The 21,198-nt window shown below is 44.8% G+C and overlaps 1 protein-coding gene across 1 annotated transcript in view; it reads left to right on the top strand.

Annotated features, from left to right (window-relative positions):
• Window positions 1-21,198, top strand: part of GALNT17 (polypeptide N-acetylgalactosaminyltransferase 17) — a 416,949-nt gene that overhangs the window by 197,411 nt on the left and 198,340 nt on the right. The window contains exon 3 of the mRNA XM_065920375.1: window positions 11,531-11,697. Within this exon, the coding sequence (XP_065776447.1) occupies window positions 11,531-11,697 (167 nt within the window). The remainder of the gene's footprint in view (window positions 1-11,530; window positions 11,698-21,198) is intronic.

Genomic DNA, 21,198 nt, shown 5'->3' with positions numbered 1-21,198 from the left:
AATAAAGTCACCATCCTCAGCCAGGTGGGCTGCTTCTACAGGGATCTGGTGTGGCAACTTCAAACGGGCAAAGGAGGTACCCTGGAGGGGACTCTGTTTTCTATGATTGTAGATTCTTATTTTGGGGGGAATAAGGCAAAAACCTTTTAATGCAATTTTTCTTACTTGTAACAACATTCAAATTAATGTTCACAATGTAATAGCAGTACTCAGGTTTTTAAAAACTATTTGCACACAGGTTCCCCAGTGCCTTAGCAGGTAAAGAATCCGCCTGCCACTCCAGGAGATGCAGGTTCGATCCCTGGGTCACAAAGATCCCCTGGAGGAGGGCAGGGCAACCTGCTCCAGTATTCTTGCCTGGAGAATCCCATGGACAGAGGAGCCTGGTGTCTATAGGGTCGCACAGAGTTGGACATGACGGAAGCTACTTAGCAAGCATGTGCTATTTACGCATGTCTGAGAGATGGTACAAGTGGCAAGAGGAATTCTACAGGATTTTGAGAAACCAATGGATTTGAGATTGAAAGAGAATTGAAGTTTCTTTTCAGGCCATTTTACTCCAGAGCAGAAGTACACCCTCGGGTTAAAAATTGGTCCCCCATGGTATTAGACTGTTTTATAAATGGTTATTAACAGGTAAGACTAGAGACTTGGAAATCTCAGTTTGATGGCTCAGTTTCCTTATATAATGCCCAGGCTTGGGTTTCTGTTCCTTGTGGAGCATTTATTCTCCTTGTAAACGGCAGTTCCCATAACCTTAAGAAATTGGCATATGGCTGGAGCTAACTGGGTTTTTATCAAGTGACAGTCATTTGATGTTGAAGTTTCTCATGGCTTTTCAAAGCCACACGTTGTCTAACAGAGGCAGGTCTGTGAGTGATTGACTTTATGTTTATTGTACAAGGCCATCGTGAAATAGCTTCGGATAGAGAAAAAGTTAGAGGCCCATTTCAGCGGCAGGTATGCTTGTTTTCTAGAATGAATAACTTGGAGGTCAGACCATGTCATCTTGCTCCCACATCTGCCTTTGAAAAGAGAATAGTTGTGATTTTGGTTTTGACTCAGAATTCTATTTCCAATTGTGGTCTCAGAGAGCAAGCTGTGGGATGGCGTGGGGGTGTCGATTGTTTAAGCCAATTGATGTCACACTCTTGCAAAAATCCAAGAGAGTATAGCCAAGCTTTGCTGTTCCCTTTAATTTTGCAATATGGTCCTGTCATCATGCATTAATCTAAATTGATGTGTTTTTCTGTGTTACACTTGCTCACTCTAAAAAAATAAGAACAGAAAATGTATAAAGAAGCCAGAAAAAATTATTGATAATTTCACCACCCAGAGGCAAAATGACATCTCATTATTGTTTTAATTTTAATTTCTCTTATTACTCTTGAGGGTCCACCTCTTCTCATGTTTATTTGTTTCTTTTGTTCTCTGAATTGCACGTTCATGTTTTTTGTTTGTTTACCTAATTATGTGCTTTGGGTTTTCATTATCTTTTGTTCTTTTGTAATTGCTGTAAATTATTTTGCAATTTGCTGTTGTCTTAATTTTATTATTTTTGATAATCAGAGGTTTGCAACTGTTGTCAAACTGTTGCTTCTTCAACCAGAGCTTATATGGACGTTCATTTTCTTTCTTTCTTTCTTTTTTTTTGCTTTCCTTATATTTTTCTCAATTTAACTTTTATCTATCTAATGTTTATTCTTCAGCGTGTTTAGAGGGGCACGTGGTGCTTTTTCACTCAGTCATGTCTGATTCTTGCGACTGCCTCCCAGGCTCCTCTGTCCATTGAATTTTTCAGGCAAGATTACTGAAGTGGGTTTCCATTTCCCACCCCAGGGGATCTTCCCAACCCAGGGATCGAACCAGTGTCTCTTATGTCTCCTGTATCGGCAGGCAGGTTCTTTACCACTAGCACCACCTGGGAAGCCTATTTAGAGGGGGAACTCTTACAATTTTACTCAATAGAGAGAGAGTAGTCCTAACACATGTTTTTTGAATGATTCTTTCCCTACCCTTTTGTCTGTGGTGTGTTCTTGGCATAACTTCTCTAAGATCAGCTTTGTTTCTGGTCTTTAAGTTTCACTTGTCAGTAAACTTGTTATTGATTAAATTATATTAGCTTTATATTGGATTTTAGCATCGTGTTTGTCTCAGGGTTTCCTAAATACCCTTTTCCCCTCAGCAGTTTTGTTATTTTTTCTTACCTATTTACTCTTTCAAGTTAGTGTTGAAGTTACATGTCAAGTGCTATAATGATTTTCATAGGAAGCTTTCAAAAAGTAACATTCATAGTGTTTAAGTTATAAAAGTAATAGATGTTTGGTGTGGACAGTGGAGACTGCAGTGAAATACAGAAGAAGAAACAGATGCTATTAAAATTCCTCCACCTCAACCCTCCTTGATAAGCCATTTCTTTTCGCAAAGACTAAAACAAGGGGCTTTGCAGTCAGGGAGATCTGGGTCGAAAGCCTCACCTTGTCTACCACTCACTTGTCTTTGGGCTCGTGACTCTGAACCCCAGTTTTCCCATAAGCAAAATGGGAATACCTACATGAGTGGCTCATTGGGAAGGTTTTTGACAAGATAATGTACACTCTGTAAAGTGCTTGGCGTGGTGAGCAGCTGTGCTGGCTGGGCTCACACATGCCAGTGTGTGTCCTGTGCTATTTGTCACTTTCTTAGCACCCAGCTTCCATTCTCATCTGGGACCAGAGGGCCAACCTGGTGCTTCTTAGATGATGGCCAAGGGCATAAGACTCTCCTGAAGGTCATGCTTGGAGCTGGCACGAGCACTTCCCCTTGTCCTGCTAGTTGGAACAGGTCATGGGGCTGAGCTCAGATTCAATGGGTGGAGAAATGGACTTCGCCTCTTTAGTGAGAAAGCTTCAGAATTATGTGGCAAAGCACCTGACTACCTAGGCGGGTGAAGAATTGGGGGCATTCATACATTCTGCCTGCAGTAGAAACAGGATCTGCTAAGCTGCTTTAGTGGTTCAGAGAGGGAGAGGCATTTTCTTTCTAGTAAGACGGGTACCTCAATATACAGAAAAGATCATGGCATCTGGTCCCATCACTTCATGGCAAATAGATGGGGGAAAAAAATGAAAACTGTGACAGACTTTATTTCCTTGGGCTCCAAAATCACTGAGGACAATGACTGCAGCCATGAAATTAAAAGATGCTTGGTCCTTGGAAGAACAACTATGACAAACCTAGACAACATATTGAAAAGCAGAGACCACTTTGCCAACAAAGGTGCAAAATGGTCAAAGCTATGGTTTTTCCAGTACTCATGGATGAATGTGAGAGTTGGACCATAAAGAAGGCTGAGCACTGAAGAATTGATGCTTTCTAACTGTCTTGCTGGAAAAGAATCTTGAGAGTCCCTTGGACAGCAAGGAGATCATACCAGTCAATCCTAAAGGAATTCAACCCTGAATCTTCATTGGAAGGACTGATGCTAAAGCTGAAGCTCCAATACTTTGGTCGCCTTATGCGAAGTGCCGACTCATTTGGAAAACACCCTGATGCTGGGAAAGACTGAGGGCAAGAGGAGAAGGGGACAACGGAAGATGAGATGGTTGGATGGCATCATCGACTCAGTGGACATGGGTTTGGGCAAACTCTGGGAGATGGTGAACGACAGGGAAGCCTGGCGTGCTGCAGTCCATGGGTCACAGAGTTGGACACAACTGAGTGACTGAACACCAACAACAGCAAAGACAGGCAGGGCTGAATTAGGACTAAGCTGAGACTGGAGGGGCTGGCGTGTTGGATTTGACTCAGAACGAGGAGGGCTCATCCTTGAGGAAGACTGTATGGAAGACATTTTATCAACGATAAAAGTAACAACAGTAATAAATTAGGGATTTGGGATGAACAGATACACACTACTATGTATATATACATGTGTGCTCCATCACATCTGACTCTGTGACTCCATGAACTGTAGCCCACCAGGCTCCTCTGTCCATGGGATTTTCCCAGGCAAGAACACTGGAGTGGGTTGCCCTTTCCTCCTCCTCCTCCTTCTCCTTCCTGACCCAGGGACTGAACTCACATCTCTTACATCTCTTATATGTAAAGTAGATAAGCAACAGGGACCGCCTTATAGTACAGGAAACTATATTCAGTATCTTACAATAGCCTAAAATGGAAAAGAATCTGAAAAATAATAGATATATAACTGAACCACTTTGCTGTATACCGGCAACTAGCATAACATTGTAAGTCAACTATACTTGGATTTTAAAACTGGGGATGGTGGAAGTAGGAGGGGGAGTAACAATAATGCCAAGGACAAGAGGGCTGGCCCAGATGCAGGAATAAACAAAAGTGTTTTCAGGGTTAGTGTCAGTAGAAAGATGGGCTTGAGTGGCCAATTTGGCCTGAACAATTAAAAGGAAAAATGGAAAAATAGCTAGTTTGATCATATGTGTCTCGTTGCTATGCTAAAATGACAGGGTGACGACTTTTAGAACGAGATTGTCATTCTGTGCGAGGGACTGGGCATGGGCAGGGGGGTACTGCCTGAGAACAGAGCGCTGTATGGCCCTCAGTTTCTATGAAGAATCTTTTTGACCAAATTTTGGATCTACTGGGCTTTGGAACACCGCTATTTATTATTTCTAATCTGAGTATTTTGCAATGTATTCGTGTCCCTCCTGTAGCACTTGGGGTGGTCCCCTCTCATTCCACTCCGCTTAGAAAGGTTATAGGATAAAAACTAGGTGTGAATGACTTAGGCAGCATTTCCTGTGTCTTAGGAGCACCCAGACTTTCTTAGCTGTGGCCTGAAACTGTCTGCATGAATTTACCCTTAATTGTTTTTAGAAATTCTCCTCCTGAGCCATTGCTTAACCGGACTTGAGGGATTTTCTTTTCTTTTTCTGTTCTCTTCAGCTGAAGACAGCATGAGAAGCTACATCATACCCAGGCAGATGCATCCACCAAGCGGGGAATCTGAACGGCGCCCCTGCCCCGTATGTGTGATTCCCCTTCAGTTTTAGGGAGAGCAGTGCTGCTCAACTCAGGGGGCTGTGATTGGAACTGAGGATAAAATGGTGAATGAACCCTTTTGACTTAAAAGAGAAAACTTTGGAGGTTAGAGAGAGACAAGTAGGATTGGTTTTTTTTTTTTTTTTTTTTTTTGGTTGGTTGGTTGGTTTTTTGTCCATGTTGGGACTCTAGTATACTTCAAACTGGCATAGTTGTTGCAGTGTTGAGTCTCAAGAATTTTCTGGCTAATGATGATTGCCTTGCCCTTGGAAAAGCAACTCTTTACAACTCAGAGAAAGAGACTTCCCAGGAAGCCATGGAGCCAGTAGGTATTCAGTCCAAAAATCAGAAGTGCTTTGGGGAATAGTCCAAAATAAATATTTGTAGAAACCAGGCTGGCAGGGGAGGCATAGAGCTTTGTTGACCCCATGGTGCTTGAAAACAGGGTGTGGGTCTGGCACTGGTCTTGACCAGGGCGGGGGGCTGCAACTCACAATGGTCCTCTCTGCTGTATGGCCTGGGTTCTTCCCCTCCCACTGTGCTCCTGTGGGAAGCCAGTGGGGCCCAGAAAAAACAAATCCCCCTTCACCCACAACATCCTGTATCTAATTTCTGGAGCTTTTCCTGGGTCTCCCTGGACCCCAAGGTAAGACCACTTGCCATTCATGGAGCAGGCTGAGTCTTGATTCATGAAAATTTTGCCCTAATACAGCTGATAGGCAGGATGCATGCAGACTCAAATGCTGAAGTGGGCAGTTCGTCTCGGAGACTGCTCTGTGTGGGAAGTAAGTTAATGAGGTGTGCTGCTCCTTCCTGGATGAATTGAGCTCAAGCAGAGAAAATTAAGCCACTCAGCAAAGTGTGCATTTTCCCTAATAATGAGAGGTCCAAAAGAGGGGCCTCATACATCTCATTTATTCAGCCCCATATCTTGTTTTGCAAGGTTTGCTGTTACTAAAAATGATATCCCTCTTTCCTAGGAGTATAGGCAGGGCTTGATGAGGAGGGAAGAAAAAAAAAAAAAAAGAGAATTTGGGCCTGGTTAATGCACTTGACCCCAGCAACCTTCAGAGTTTGAGTTCAGATTAGTCAATCAAGGGAGACAGTAGGCAGTTGTGTTCAGGATGCTATCTTTTTTAAGTGTGGAGGTGCCATCACCAATGTTCTAATTGCAGGAGGAGATAAGTGATACCTTTGATCATAAGAAGAGTGGAGGGAATATATTGGGAAGACAGGAGGGTTTTTATCTGTTCATTCACTAGCTGTTTATCGACTATTTTGCTGAGCTCTGGGGAAATAGAAAAGGAAGATGACCCCCTGAAGAAGACCCCTTGGCCACCCTGCAATGCTAGAGTGAAGAGTGACAGGATGACAGGGTGTAGAGGGAGAGAAAGTGACAGAGGGGCCTGACATGCTGCTGGGAGTCTGGGAGAACTGCCTGGAGCGGGGCTGAGGGAAGAGGGCAGGCTCGGCAGGAGGAAGGGCACTTTGGGCAGAGAGAAAGGTGTGCGAACTGAGAGGCAGCATTTGTGGTTCTGGGAAGTACAAATATTTACCCTTCCAGGGAGGAGATGAAGTTGGAGAGCTGAGCCAGGGGTCTGAACTTAGATGTCATGCAAAGACGTTTGAAGCTAATTCCGAAAGCTACCAGGAGCCAAAGAGATAGTGGAAATATGAGTAGTAGGATTGCGTTAGCATCTTAGAAAGATCATTCTGCTAGTGGGGTGGATAGAATGGGGTTGAGTTGCAGATAGACAGGCTGGAGACTGGGGACCAGTTAGTTAGGTGGCCTTGAGTATCATTCAGGAGAGACTGAGATGAGTAGAGGAGTAGAAGTAGAAATAGGGGTGGAGGGGAGTGTCATAAAGAGATCCTAAAGATGGCAGAATCTTTAGGACTTGATGACCAATTGGACATGTTGAACGTGTCGTGATTTTGACTTGACTCCCAAAGAGAAAGAGTGGTACCTCTCAATGAAGATGGGGAGGTACAGAGAGAACAGGTGTCGGTTTTAGGAAGGCTGTATTTGGGGTGCTGATGAAACATCCAGGTGGAGAAGCCCAGTGGGAAACAGAAGCCTGAAGCATCTAGAGATGTGGATTTGAAAGTTGATGGCATCAGGGTTGGAGTCATAAGCTGGGATGAGGTCACCCAGGAAGGGTTGATCAAGTGAGAATAGCAGAGAGTGGAAGACGGAGCCTTTAGGAATTTCGGAATTTGGAGTATTAGCAGAAAAGGACAACCTTTGAAGTGGACAACTGGCCAAGGAAGATCCTCCAGTGGAAGAAAAAGCAAAGATGGGGATGAAAATGGCAAGGGTGCCAGGATCCAAGGGTAAATACCATTTATGGAAGGGGAGAGGCAACCGTGTTAAACACTGTAGAGAGGATCATCAACTGTGGTGAAGTTGGGAAGTCTCCATTGATTCTGGCCACCTCGCTGTCACTGGAAATTAACAAGAGCAGTTTTAGCAGAATAGGGTAACTAGGAGGTAAATAACGGTGGGATGGGGGATGAATGGCAGATAAAGGAGAGAGCCGAAGCTGGGGATTAAGGCAGTGGGGCAAGGGAGTTTCTGAATGAAAATAGGAAAGACTTGGGCCCCTTCTTTGAGTGGAAGAAGTCAGTGAAGGGAGAGTGAAGCTAGAGGAGAGAGAATAATGGATGAAGCAGGGCATTTGGGGGGGAGGAGGATGAAGAATCTACAGCACAGATGAGGGAGTTACCTCTGACCTCCTGAGCCTGTTTCCTTCAAGGCTGAGTTCAGAGGTTGATAGATTTGTAGGTGGTGAGAGGGGCCAGGGAAGTGCTTCTCACATTTCCACGTGGTGTGCAGAAACCACTTGCAGAACTTGGTCAGGATCTCTGAGCCAGTGGGTCTGGGTGGGTCGAAAATGTGAGTTGCTTTTAACTTTTTATTTTGTATTGCTATATAGCCAGTTAACAATGTTGTGACGATTTCAGGTGGACAGCAAAGGGATTCAGCCATGCATATACACATATCGGTTCTCCCCCAAACATCCCTCCCATTCAGGCTGCCCCATAAGGTTGAACAGACTTCACTGTGCTCTACAGTAGATGTTTGAAAATGTGCATTTCTAGCAGGCTGCCGGGGAATGTTGCTGTTATTACAGGCCTGTGGCTACACTTGGAAATTCCTGCTGGTGGCCTTGATTCCCTCTGTGGGGTAGGAGGGACCTGCAAGAGGGAGGTTGCCTGGAGGGAAGGGGAGAAAGTAGAAAGAAGGAATGGGGCAGGGTTGGGGGAACTGAGAGTTCTGACCTGCCTTGAAAAGAAGGATGCAGGGCAGCTCCCAGGGCCCTGGGGGACTGGAGACCTTGGATGTGTCTTGTCACCACTACCTTGGTGGGCCTTCTTCCTCCACTCCTGTGTGTGAAAAGGGGAGGAAAGTCAGATGGACAATTGGTTCCCAGCTGGGGTTCTTCAGGGATGGTGAGAAAGCAAGTCAGGGAAGTGAGCGGAGGATGAAGGTAGGGGTGAAGGGAAGTGTGGAGATTTTAGCTGAGCGAGAGCACGAGCAGAGCTGATATACTAAGTGACAACAGAGTGGCCCAGGACCGGGAGGTCTCATCGAGGTCAAAGAGTGGGTGTTTGGGGGACACACAGTGGGCAGAACCGGAAGGCAAGGAGGCTGTGGCTGTTGGAGGTGGAGACAGTCTTGGTGCAGCGGCTCTGGATGGTGAGAGGCCATGGGAGTTTTGAGATAATTCCACTGCCCAACTTGGGGGAGGGGTGTCCTTCTGGTTATCTGTCATCGTGTGCCAGAGGCTCCCTTCTGTCCTGAGGTGGTGTCTGAGGCTGTGACAGGAAGGAGAGTTTGGAAAGACAGGGTTCCAATGAGACCTGACACCTCAATTTGGTGCAAACTTGTTTTCCAAACCACCACAGGGCAGTGTATCAGTGAGGGTCCTCCAGAGAAATAGAACTAATAAGATATCTGTCTGTCTACCTATCTACCTAGCTGTCTGTCCTTCCATCCATCCATCCATCCATCCATCCATCCATCCATCCATCCAGAAGCTCTCTAGTCCAGGAAGGCTGGTCTTTCCATTGGTGGGTACATTGCATTTTCCCAGGGCTCTCAAATCTGAGCTCACCTGATCCTTAGAAGGACCTTAGCCAGGCACCCAGAGCTAACTACGGTAAGGATGATGTGGACAGTTTCAGAGATGAAGAAGCATGAGCCGTATGCCCAGGGTGACAGGTTCAGCGTGTGGCAGAGAGCTTTTTTACCTCTGCGGTGCCCCCACAATTTACTGAATGGCCACCTTGACCGTGAAGGGGCAAGATCAGGGTCCCCATTCCCCAGAGGGTCCCAGGAGTCCCGCTCAGCAGAGGGAATTGCCTGCTCCAGCTGAGAGGCTTAACCCACAACTCAGCCTCAGTGGCAGCCTGATCCCATTGCCTGTAGCTGGAGAAGATGCTGCTGCTGGTACAATGCCATCTGGCCTCTTTGCATCTTCATTTCCAGGGCCAGAATCTGATAAAGACAAAAGCCCAAAGAAACCAGGCCTGGGAGTGCATGCTCAATAGGTGGGTGTGTACGGTGGGGGTGCTTGCGTGTGTGGTGAGGAACGGCCTGGGAGGGAGCAGCGCCAGCCTGCCAGCTCAGGATGGCTGCCGGCCACATCGAGGAGGCTCCGAGGGACCTTCTGGGATGCGCCCCCTCCACCGGATCGGCACAGTAAATGAGATGATTCCCTCCAACAGCCCGCGAGCCTGTCAATAACCACTCTAATCTCCTCGGCAGCGCCCAGAAGTGAATTTACAGTGTCGTGGTAAAAATGAGGCTGCATGATCAATGGATCCCCAGACAGTCTCCTCCAGGAGACACAAATGTGCATTGTAACAAAACTTTATTTTCTTCTGAAAATTGCCTACATGATTAATATGGCCCGACACAGCCCAAGCTGTTGAGCATAAAAAACAGCTGTATTTGCTGCTCCCTCTTCAGTGCTGCTTCCCTCTCACTCCATCCCTTCATCTTGTCCTCTTTGTTTTGCTCTGGAACGCATTGTCTCATACATTGTACAGTCTCACACATGCAGGAAGAAGATGCATTTGAAATGCACTAGCTCTGTCTTCCATTCTGCTCTGTTTCCACTTGGTGTTTCAAAGTGGCTCAAACTACACGTAAAACCCAATCCCCCAGTGCTCCAGGGAGAGAGCGCTGGTGCTTCCATCACTGAGCCATGCAGAGCCAGCCCCCAGGGTACCAGTGTCATCTCTTACATCATCAGGTGCCTCCGGGGAGGCCCTAGCTCTACACCTCAGAGTCCAGCCTGGATAAGAACATTCTTCTCTTGAACCCCAGGGCTTCCCAGATGGTGCTAGTTGTAAAGAAATTGTCTGCCAATGAGGGAGACATACGAGTTGCGGGTTCACTCCCTGGGTCAGGAAGATCCCCTGGAGGAGGGCATGGCAACCCGCTCCAGTGTTCTTGCCTGCAGAATCCCATGGACAGAGGAGCCTGGGAGGTTACAGTCCAGAGGGTCGCAAAAGAGTTGGACACGAGTGAAGTGACTTAGCGCACACTTGAACTCCTGCCTTCAGAGATGGGGAAGTTGCTGGATGTTAGGTCCCATTTCCGGCCCCCAGGCAGATTCTAGGAATGCTTGCAAGAAGAGTTAGGGTGTGTCAAGCAGCACAGTCATAGTGGATAGAGGACCCTCGTCCTTGATTTTGATTAATTTCATGTGTGTTTCATGTCTCTTCCCAGTGTGTAAGCTCCTTGAGAGCCGAGGTCTCCTGTATAGTGCTGGGTACTTCGTAGGTCCGAGAGATATCTTAGTTTGGGTTCTCCCACAAACCGACTCTGAAAACAAAGGCTTGAGAGCATCAGTTTATTTGGGCAGTGAAAAGAGCACCACTAAGGGGGAGTGGAACTCGGAAGGGAAGGCATCCCCCAAAGTGGGTGTTATATATAAATTGTGGGTGATGGAGATTAATCCCGCAGGGGGAAGAACTCGAGGGGTCCATGTAAAACCCACCCCTCAGAGTCAACCAGCTCAAGGACTGAAGCAGCTGGGGGTATTTATATTTCATTTCCCAGCCACCTCTGGATGAGAACTGATGGTGGTGTTAGTGTGCATCAATCAGTCATGTCCAACTCATTGCAGCCCCATGGACTGTAGCCCGCCAGGCTCCTCTGTCCCTAGGATTCTCCAGGCAAGAATACTCAGAATAGGTATGGGTGTGTGTGTGTGTGCTGAAATGAGACCAGGTGGTCCATGTGGGTACGGCCTCCAGGATACAGTCTATGTGTGTCTAAGCCTCATGCTTCCTATGGGGTGGTAAACTTGGGAGAAGTGAAGCTGGTTTTCTTAACTGTCTCCTCCTTAGGTTTTTTTTCTCAGCTCTTAGCCAAGAGAGGCCCAGAGGGAACCAGCGATTCTCGGCCTGGGAGAACATGTACCAGGATCCAGCTGACATCCTTACTGCATGCAGCCTCAGTGCCTCTGCCTTTCTCCTTCCACTGACTCTGCTCTTCCCTGCTCTCTTCCTCCAGGTGTAAGGAGCTGAAGTACTCCAAGGAGCTGCCCCAGATATCCATCATATTTATCTTCGTGAATGAGGCCCTGTCGGTGATCCTGCGCTCAGTTCACAGCGCAGTCAACCACACGCCGACCCACCTGCTGAAGGAAATCATCCTCGTGGATGACAACAGTGACGAAGGTATGGGAGCCATCAGCCTGCAGGCCATTTTTTGAGAAGATGCAAGCACCCAGTGCATAATGTCAGCAGGGGGATGTGCCCTTTATTTCATTCCATCCTGAGCCCAAGTGTCTTTGTCTCCCGTCTCTGGGGCATAGCTGGGGAATGGGGGCTGTTTGGGGGGGGAGTAACTCAAGCAAGCGCTAGTTCATTACTCGAGTCCTCTAGGGCAGGGATCTCCCAATCCCCCCCAGGCTGCACAGCAGGAGATGAGTGGCAGGCCAGCACGTGAGCAAAGCTACATCTGTATTTACAGCCACTGCCCATCACTCACGTTACTGCGTGAGTTCCACCTCCTGTCAGATCAGCGGCGGCATTAGATTCTCATGGTAGCGCCAACCCTACTGTGAATTGCACATCCACAGGATATAGGTTGCATGCCCCTTATGAGAATCATCTGGAAACCATCCCCATCTCCTCCATGGAAAAATTGTCTTCCACAAAGTCCATCCCTGCTGCCAAAATGGTTGGGGATCACTGCTCTAGGGTTCTTAAGAATAAGTAACTGGTTATGTGTCTAGACTAAGTCCCCTCTTCATGTTACCTAAAGTAGATGACATGGAAGAGCTGAATTCTTCTGCAGTCCCCCAGCCCCATCTCCCTTGTCCTTTTCTGAGAAGCAGAAGAAAAAGGAAAGTTCTGTCCTGTGATGGGAACTGTTTATCATATGTCAGAATTTCCTTCTGTGCCCAAAATGACTGTCGGTAGAAGTGCACCGTGTTTGGCAGATCTTTTGGCGTTCAGTTCTGCTAGGAATGGTGGCTCAATTAAAAAATATAAAACAAGCAAATATTGGATGGCAATAACAAAATGCCTTTGAAGTCCTTGGAGATGGAGATCTAGTGTCAAGGTGGTTGTAGAGGGCTTGCTTTGGCTAACTGTGCCTTTGTTTTGCCTCTCGGCCTACAAAACTCAATGCAGGGAGAAACCCACACAAGCTGAGGACCTCAAATAAAGGCAGCCAATGTGCGTGCTTAAAGCCATGGAGGTTTATCTTCTGAGAAACTAAAGGATTAGGGGCATACTGAACTCCTTGCTTTTGGTGTGATCAGTAGAGGATTACCCTGTGCTCCTGGGTCAGGAGAAGGTGAGGTAAAGGCAGGATGGTGTCACGGACCCTGTTGGAAACCTGATTATCTTCAGGAGTGCTGAGGAGTCTATCACATTTCATCAGCCCAGGAATTGAAGTCCCGCTGCCCCTTCTGAACCTGCTGACTGTTATCAGGGAAGGGTTTGAGTAGGTCTGGACCCAGTAATGCACCCTCAGGGCATCACCATCTTCCGGGCCTCCAGAGTTTGAGGACTAATGAGTCATTTGCTGGATTTTTCATATCCTTATTTTCTCCCTTTTTCTCTGGCCATTTCATGATCTATTTTCTTCTAAAACTGACCTTGAGAGTCTTCTTTGGGAGAAGGCGGTTCTTTCAGTTCCCTGAAGCCTCGTAAGTCATGGCTCCAATGGCTTTCTTTGCAACCTCTCAGCTTGCACCTGCAGACCTCTGGCTTCAGACATACTTCCAAGCTCTCTGCAAGGAATCCTGGCTCATACTTCCACTCCATTTGCTGGCTAAGTCCCGCTTATTCCCCAGGTGTCCCCTATCTGTCACTTCATGGGAGATTCCTTTGTTGACATCCTGAGACACTTGCTCTGTGCCGCCTCAGCTCCCTGAACCCTCCTGTAGCACACAGCACGTGAGGTCACTGTGTCCTACACAGCTGGACTCCTTACGCTGGGCAGGATCTGGTTTCACAGGGCCTGGCTGGTAGCCAACCCGCTGTGAGTCTGACCCTGTTACTGAGCAAAAGTTCGTGTGCCCGACACACAGTGAGGTCAAACCAGCAGAAACACTGGAGTTTGGAGCAGACAGGGCTATGCAAGGAGACAGGTGGCTCATGCTTAAAAAGCCCAAACTCCTGTTAACATTTCAGCAAAGCACTTTTAAAGGCAGGGGAGGGAGGCACCAGGTTAGTTGTCACAAACTTCTTGGTGTTGGAATCCTTTGTTCTTGCAACTGTCCACTAGGCCAGGTCGGGATGTTCCTGTAAACCTCCAACAAGACTAATGTTATTCTCTGTTCTACAACTTTTATCTCTGGTTGAGTGGAAAAATGGTATACCCTTAAAGGTTAGAGCCTTGAAAATAGGCTGTCTTGTATGTTTCAGGCTATAGGCAACATTCTTTTACAAAAGGTGCAGAGCCAGCATGGCTAAGCATGACAGGCAACAGAGCACAAAGGTTAAAGTAAAAGGAACAGATCTAACATGGAGTCAGATTTGTTCTTCCATTTGCAACTCAGCTGGGCAGTAAGCAGTGAAGCTGAATAGGGCTTGGAAAGGGGTGTTAGGGGCTAGCAGTGAAGTGACCAGAGGTGGTGCAGAGCAGAGTTAGAAGACCCAGAGAAGAAAGCAGACAATAGGTGCTAGACTGAATTGGGGTGAGGACACACCATCTTGGGGCTCCTTCCCCAAGGGGAGATCTCAGCAGACTCAGCCTGCGAGGAAGACATGGAAGGACAAGCTAGTGTCAACCAGAACATGAGCTCTGAGAGAACAGGGGTCTCCGATAGATGTCTTAGTGTGAGTTCCCCCAGAACAGCCCCTGAAACTAAGATTTGAGTGCAGTAGTTTCTTTGGGAAGTAAAGTGCATCATCCGAGGAGTAGGGAAGTAAGACAAAGAAGGGAAGGCAAAGCCAGAGTAACGCCCACCCCTCAAGAGTCCATGTACTCAAGGGTGAGGGAGCTGGGGTATTGATACACTTTTAGCATCAGATGCTTTCACATCAGCACCTTCTGGAACCCTGACTTGGAAGAAGTTCTGCATCATGAGGTCTGAGGTGGGTCTAAGAATTTACATTTTTCACAAGCTTCCTGATATGCTACTGGTGTAGGGACCACACTTTGAAACCCACTGGGTTAAGTACCATTTCAGTGGTTCATACTTCAGGTCTAAATGAAGATGTTTAGTGTGTGAGAAAAAGTGGGGAAGAGGTATTTGTTTCAGTCTGAGCTTAAAGTTAATTCTCATTCATTCTCCTCTGTCCCCTGAGATACCTAGGCAACCCAGAATGGACTACATTAATAGAGTTTCCCTCTTTTCTGTCCCAGGTCTAGCGTCTATATTTTTCTCCAGGCTAAACATGCCTTCTCTTTATCTGAAGAGGAATTTAACTTTTTTTGTCTTTGTGACTAGTATTAACAGATTTTGTAAATGTTCTATACACACTTGAAAAGACCCCCCCCCACACACTGTAATCATGAAATTGAATTCCTGCCAGACATCAATTTTGTGTATTTAGCTAGACTATGAGTTTATTTTCTTAAGTCTTTTTGATAATGGTGTTTTAAAATCTCCTCCTACAATATCTATTCCTTCCTGTGTTCTTAATAACGTTTGATTTCTGTATCTTGTTGTCAGTTTCTGTGGCAACTATAGATTTGTATCTGCATGGCTTCACTGTTAGCAGTGGTTGTTACCATTATGTAATGCTCCCTTTATCTTAAAAACATGCTTTTTTTCCCCATGCAGGAATATAGTTTGTCTACCATTAATATTGTTATCCTTGCTTACCTTCTGTTTGAATTTGATTAAAACACTTTTTCAAGCCTTACCAATTTTTTTCCGTGATCTTAAAAGTAATGCATGCTCTTTGTAGGGACATTTGAATCTATCAAAAAGTGCATATAATTGGACAAAAACAAATACCAAAGAGACTAACTAGAAGCAACTGCTCATTTACCCATGTTCTCACCTCTTTTTTTAATGCATGTTTTACATTAGGTTCCTATAATAAAAACAAGTTAATCTTTTTCTTGTTTTCCTTCCGTGAACTGTGAAGCAGAAATATCCCTTTTTATTAAAAAAAAAAATTCTGCAACCATCATTTTAATGAGGGTAGAATGGTTCTTTCTCAGGCTGGTAAAGACCAGCTCAGGTGGGAACTGTAGCCCTTCACTTCCATGTTATCACATACATTCAAGGAAAAAAAAATAGACTTTTAAAGGAATTAAAAAAAAAAAGACTGGTTCAGGGAAAAGGGAGAATAGTCAGGTGACTCTGGATCTGTGTACACAGGTAAATCAGGGACTTTCCTAATTAGTTTTTTTCCTAAGTCATTTTCATTCACCTTGAATATTGACATTGGCCTACATTAAGCCCAAGGAAGGGGCAATTCTTTGTATCCTTGTGAGTTATTATACTGAAATCACTCCTATGTGGCCACATCTGACCTTGCTAGCAGCTTCCTTCTTGGCATCTTTCTCATCTGGAGGCCCTGGCACTACTGTCTTCTGATTGTTCTCCAGTCTTCCTCTTTCTGCTTCAGTTGGGATCATTCATGGTTCTCCAGCTTTCCAGGTAGCTCAGCTGATAAAAAAAAATCCTCCTGCAATGCAGGAGGCCTGGATTCGATCCCTGGGATGGGGAGATCACCTGGTGGAAGGCATAGCAACCCATTCCGGTATTCTTGCCTGGAGAATCCCCATGGACCGAGGAACCAGGAACCTGGTGGGCTACAGTCCATGGGGTCACAGAGAGTCAGACACGACCAACTGAACAGCAACAAAGGCTTACAAAAGCTTCTTCTGGGGAAGGCATCTCGGTCATCAGTGATCCCAGAGAAGCACAGGGCTCCCCCTGGTGGGGGCACCTGGTGGGGGCACCTGGTGAGGCTACTGTGTGAACCAGATAGTGGGTATAAGGCAGAAAGCTGGACAGATGGAATGGACTGACCTGTGTTTTCTGCTTCTGACCTCATCAAGGTGTAGTGCCTACCTTCAGGGGGAGGTAGAAGGATGAAATCAATGTCCTCACCTGATCCAGGCAGCAGGTGTGGAGTACCAGCACACACTTAGCCTCTGGTCAGAACATCTAGTTATGGGGAAGAATGGGGACCAGACTCATTTGAATAATCTACCTGCAGCTTTCAGTGTGGTCAGGTTGCAGGGGAGATAGTAATAATAGCCCTCAACACATCTGCGTCCAGTCACACCACTCCCATAAGGACAGTTGGCCGTGGTGCATCTAGCTCTCTTCCTCCTCCTCCTGGAGCTCTCATTTGCCCCCCACTTATGTTGGATTCCATCTCTGTTTCTTGGTTTACGTTCTTATTTTGGTGAAACTCAGCGCCTCAGGCTTCCTGAGAAATATTATAAGGAAGATAGAATCTTTTGAGATCAACCATGTGTGAAAAAAGCTTTGTCCTAATCTTTCTTAGGACAGAAAGATGATGTGTGAATGATGACCTGATTGAATTAGAGATCACCTTTTTTTTTTCCAGAATGTTGATGGGCTTGCTCCATTATTTTCCATCTTTCAGTGTTTTTTAGAAGAAACAGAAGAGTCCTGATTCCTTCATCTTTTGCATGTTTCTTTCCTGAATCTTCATTTTGTTAATGGAGGTTGGAAATTCACAATGATGAGCCTTGCTGGGTTCATTTTTATCCTTTGGTCATTCAGTGGCATCAGTGGAATCTACTGTCAGTTTTTGGAAAATTTCTTGGAATATTTAATTGGTAATTCCTCCCCATTCTTCTCAATTCTCTCTTTAGGCATCTCTGACTGTATTCCATTATTAAAACTCCTAGATGGAAATCCTTTATTTTCTTATCTTCTCTCTGCTATCTTTCCTTATCTTTTTGATATGATATATTTGCTTTCTTCAATTTTATTTCCTTTCCCTTCTTTTCAGTTTTTTTTTTTTTTATTTCTGCTATCACGATTTTGCTTCCAAGTCCTCATTTTTATTCTCTGGAAGTTTCTTTTTATAGTGTATTGTTTTTATTTAATGGAAGCAGTATGTTTTCTGATCCCTTGGAGGATATTAATAATGTCTTGTTTGGTTTTTCAGCTTTCTCCCTGTGTAGTCGGTTTCCACAACATGCTTTCTTTTTTTCCTCTTTGTTATGTAGTTTCTGTCTCCCACCTTGGGGGCTTACTTGCATGTCCAGCTAGCCTATTGTCTGCTCATGATTACCTCTTAAAAGGTGATTAGACAGTCAGGGGCTGGAGGAGAGAAAAATGGGGCATTATTGTATCATGGATTCAGAGTTTCAGTTTGAGAAGATGAAAAAGTTCTAGAGATGGATGGTGGTGATGTGCTTGTACAACAATGTGATTGTATTTACTCTCACTGAACTGTAAAGTAACATTTCACACTATAGATACGTTTGAACACACACACACACTGAGTGTTTAGACTTCCTAGGTTTGACAGCAGCGGCGTCAGACACACCTGTCAATCTGTGAATCCCCTTTCCAGGCTCCCTAGCTTTGTGGTTGATGTCTCATCTTGTATCTTCTCTGACCTTGAAGGTCATAGGTTTATTTATTTATATTTGAATCCATTTCCTATAGTCTTCAGCAGAAGACTGAACACTGTCAAATATAACACTGTCAAATTCGTGTTATATTCATCATCTTATCCCAGAAATTCTATATTCATTTTTAAGAACTTTCATAGAAATTGAATTTGTTCTCCAAATGCTTGTACTGTCCCATGAAAAGTATGTGAAAGTGTCTCTTTCTTTGTATCCTCACCAACACTAGGCCTTATTCATCTTTGTCATCTTTGCTGTTCTGGTGAGTGACAAATGCATATCATTTTTCATTTTTAAATCTGCATTTTTGGAATGTTAGTGGTGTTGAACACTTTTTTGTATATTTGACCACATTTTCTTTTTTAATGGATTTGCCTACTAATGAGACTCATTTTTTTATTAGAATAGCTATCTTATTGATTTGTAAGAACTTTGTATATATTAAAAAAATTTTTTTTGCCTTAATCTTATAGATACTTCTCTCAATTTGAGCTCTCACTTTAATTTATTGACAATGCTTTTAGACAGGCATAAATTTTGCATTTTTATATAGTGAAATCCATCAGTCTTTTCCTTGAGTAATGTCCTAAGGAAGTTATTTATAATCCTTAGAAAGTACAAATATTTATGCATATTTTCTCATAGGTAAACATTCCTTTTCAAAGTAAATTCCAGCAAACTAAATATTTTTATGTCAGGTCTGAGAAAGTTTTAATCTAGAGACTCTTGTCTGAAAGTATGGTTATCTAGAGGTATTTAATAATTCATCCTCACCATTTATTTGAAATATTTGTTTTCATATGGCAAAATATTTTAGATTTGGAAACATGGAGGCTGAATCACATGAAGACTGATTGGTTATGAAGGAGGGTAAACAAGAGGGAGGGGTCAGAGAGGAGTCCCAGGGTCCTGGTTACAGTGACAGGACAGGTTGATGCTCTCCATTAAGATACAGAATATGGTGGCACAGTGGTAAAGAATCTGCCTGCCAGTGGAGGAGACACAAGAGACACAGGTTCGATCCCTGGGTCAGGAAGATCCCCTGGAGAAGGAAATGGCAACCCACTCTAGTATTCTTGCCTGGAAAATTCCATGGACAGGGAAGCCTGGTGGGCTATAGTCCATGGCATCGCAGAGTCAGACACGACTGAGCAACTGAACCACCACCAGGTTTGTGAGAGGTTCTGAGTTCATCTTTTGGATATGTCAAGTCCAGATTCCCCTGGAACTTTGCTGTGCCTTCCAAACTGAAGGGTAACATTAACCATTAAGTTGAAATGATATTAGAAACTTCTTCATTTCCACTATTATAATCTTTAATGCATAAAATTATTTGCACAATACATGTCTTATCAGTAATTTTTAACTATTTTTTAAAAACTTTCTTCCTCTTTTCCTTAAGTAGTATGTGGAGGTCTTGGCCAAGGCACCTACCTTTTCTGAGCTTGAGTAAATTGTGGGTGATAGTGGCCTTTATGCAGAGTTTAAATTATGGGCTTTCTTGGTGATACTTGTAAAGCACATTGTATTGAGTTGGCCAAAAATTGATTCAGGTTTCTCCATAACGTAGTATGGAAAATCCCGAATGAACTTTTGGCCAATCCAGTAAAAGTTCTGGCAGTATAATAAAACGTTTAACTATTGAGTGTGCTTGTGGTGTTACTTGATTTGCCAACTCTAGCTTATTCCTCAACATCTACTTTTGCATCACCTCCACTGGGAAGCCTTCCTGGATGTCCTAGATGTAGCTGGGTTGGGGACCCTCTCTCCTCTGCTCCTGGGCATCAGTGTATCATTTGGCTCAGCTCTCTGTATTATCCCTGTGCACTTGCCCACCTCTCAACTCTAAGATCCTTGAGGGCAAGAACCAAAGCCCTTCTACACTTGTGTCCCCTATGTCTTGCATACTGCCAAGTTACAGGGCTGGCTGGATATGTTCCTTTAAAGGTATGTGTGCAAAGCATCTTTTGTACTTCCCCTGGTATCATCCTGGGAGTTTTTGGGTTTAGCGTTGTTCTATTGGATTGACCAAAAAGTTCATTCAGATTTTTCCATATAAAAAACCCAAACTAACTTTTTGGCCAACCCAATACATATCTTGGCTTCAACGCCCTTGTTGTTTTCGTTTAGATCTCAAAAGCCACCTGTCTCCAGTCATCAAGATTTGCGTCTCTTGGTGCCCTGGGCGGCCGTAGACCTCATCACTCACAATTCCCCGTGAGTGAGCACCCCCGATCAAGCCCTTCTCTTGGTTGTGTGTTCACTGTTTGAAAGCACAATGTATCGAGTTAGAAAACTCTTTTCAGTGGAAGGCTCAACCCTCTGGGCTTTCAAAAGGGATTTTAGAGAAGGCATACTGGCATTGTTTGCTTTTATTCTTGGTTTATCATTGCAGAGATAGGAGAGGTCTTGTGTTTCGGGAAGATAACATTTTTCCTGTGTTGAGGCTCTGAGTGAAGTGGCCGGGGGACACCTTGTTATCACACTGCTCCATACTGGGCCAGGCTTCCTTATTGGAACAGCACCTGCCTCTCCCCGACCTGTAAAGAGCCTTCCTAATCGGAAATAATACTTGTTTTTTTCCCCAACCAGATCACTGCAATGTGACAGCATTTGCTCTGTGGGTCTGTAATCACAATTAGGTTGTACATTTGCATTTCTCCCTGTGGTATTTTCAGGCCATGGGGAGGAGAGGAGGAGTGAGTGTGTCTTTACACTAGAGATAATGTGAGAACCTCAGCTAAACCTTCCTATGTTAACTGCTTAAAAAAATAACACCGTAAAATCTCGTTATTTTCAAATAATTTAAGATTCACAAAAAGTTGCAAAAATGTACAAGGAGTCTTATGTGCCCTTCTCTGAGTTTCCCCCACTGGTAACCTCTTGAAAACTACTACAGGGACTTCCGTGGTGGTCCAGTGGTTAAGAATCCTCCTTGCAATGCAGCGGATGAAAGTTTGACCCCTGATCAGGGAACTAACATCCCATGTGCCACATTGCAGCTAAAGAGTCTGCACTGCAATGAAGGATCCCCAGTTTGTTTAGTCCTTCATCAGTGGGAGGAGATTTGGGTGCTGTGAACATTGGTGTACAGATGTTGATACAAAAATAAATTTTCATTTCTCTGGGATAAATGCTTAAGGGTC

This window comes from Muntiacus reevesi, chromosome 2 (genome assembly GCF_963930625.1).
Source record: "Muntiacus reevesi chromosome 2, mMunRee1.1, whole genome shotgun sequence".
NCBI lineage: Eukaryota > Metazoa > Chordata > Mammalia > Artiodactyla > Cervidae > Muntiacus > Muntiacus reevesi.
The sequence above is the reverse complement of the archived record's forward strand: the minus strand, read 5'-3'. Positions and strand labels throughout refer to the sequence as shown.